This window comes from Morone saxatilis, unplaced genomic scaffold (genome assembly GCF_004916995.1).
Source record: "Morone saxatilis isolate NCDOM2014 unplaced genomic scaffold, NCSU_SB_2.0 Contig1, whole genome shotgun sequence".
In the NCBI taxonomy this organism is placed as follows: Eukaryota; Metazoa; Chordata; class Actinopteri; family Moronidae; genus Morone; species Morone saxatilis.
The window spans coordinates 20,885,514-20,886,930 of NW_023339651.1; the positions used below are offsets into that span (position 1 = coordinate 20,885,514).

General features: G+C 39.2%; 1 protein-coding gene across 1 annotated transcript in view; it reads right to left on the reverse strand.

Moving 5' to 3' along the window:
- Nucleotides 1-1,417, reverse strand: part of llgl2 (LLGL scribble cell polarity complex component 2) — a gene marked incomplete in the record, with an annotated part of 15,835 nt that overhangs the window by 4,803 nt on the left and 9,615 nt on the right. The window contains 1 exon segment of the mRNA XM_035668507.1: nt 484-748. Coding sequence (XP_035524400.1) covers nt 484-748 — 265 coding nt within the window.

Below are 1,417 nucleotides of genomic sequence, written 5' to 3' on the forward strand. Positions count from 1 at the left end.
GGGTCTTTCCATCTTTCTTGGCTCCGATTGGCCTTTTTTCATTCAGGCCTGGGGGATTTTTTATCATTTATTTTCAGCACTAGCACTGATTATTTTCACAGATTATCCATCTCATTTGTTTCAGCAAATATGATGGAAATAGTTCTTTTTATAAAAATGACCTACTGCAGCTTTAATCTCAGCTGATTTAACTGAGTTATTCGTTATTGATTGTAACATACATGAGTTTATTTAGCCTTTTCTATATAGTATCAGAATAATATCATAGTGACTGTCAGTCTGTCTGTCCAGATAACAGAGGAACACATTTGTATGTCACAGGGGCTGCTGCAGTAAGTGTTACTGTTGGTGAAGAATTCAGAACAGACCTCAGATTTTAGGGTTTAAATTAGAGTAACTGCTGGTGTAAGGCCTGTAGTTGCGCTGTTATCAGAGGCTCCTAACAAGTAGAAAGGATAAATGTGTGTTTAGGCATGCCCGTACCCTGGCCGTGCTTGGTGAAGACGCAGGAAGCGATGCCGCTGACGTCCTCTCGGCGGATGCAGGGGTACTGAACCTGCATCTTGACTGTTGGCAGCGACACCACGTGGAGGTCACCCTGATTGGTCAGAACCACCAGGCCGCTCTCACCGTAGTCCTCCGACCGGCTGCTGCCGAACCAGGCCACGCCGACTCTCCGTACTCTGGAGCCGTCCGTGGCCGTCAGCTTCAACTTCATCTTGGCGCTCACTTTCGGCAGCGTGAAAACCTGTACAGCCACGAAAATGGTCAGCTCAACACCATTTAATGCCGTTATAGTTCATTTCGAAAAATGTCTTGCTCTCTAACTACAGGTTTCAAACTATCAGGATCTCTATAGTCTTAAATAATATCTCAATTCCATCGTCATGTCTTTCTCTCTGTCATTCTCACCAGGTTCTCATACACATTTGTCATTTCTCAACACTTTACATTTAATCCGTTCTTTTTCATAAGGATGATTTAGCACATAAATTGAGTGAAATGTAGCCTCTATTTGGTGATACTGTAAGCAGTGTTGAATTCTATTATCATTTCTGAGTTTCTCAGATTGAGATGTTTTTGATCAGAGAACTTTATTTAGAAATGATGGGTTTGTTCATTGTGTATTTTGTAGTTTTAAATTTGTTTGCTTGTTTTTTTATATTTTTCAATTCAGTTTAGTTTCAGAGTTTACTCGTTTCAGTTGAGCGTTTATTACCGTTTAGTTTTTTTTCAATTTTAGTTTTTTTTCATTTAAAACAATAATATGGAGGAATTTATCAGGGGCAAGACATTCAGAACAGGTATTACAATACAAACACTTTGTGAAAGCAATTGATTCACAGTGATGTACACATCCCAGATTTATGCTTATTGTGTTCAGTTCCTAACTAAAAACATTTCCTGTATATTTCTA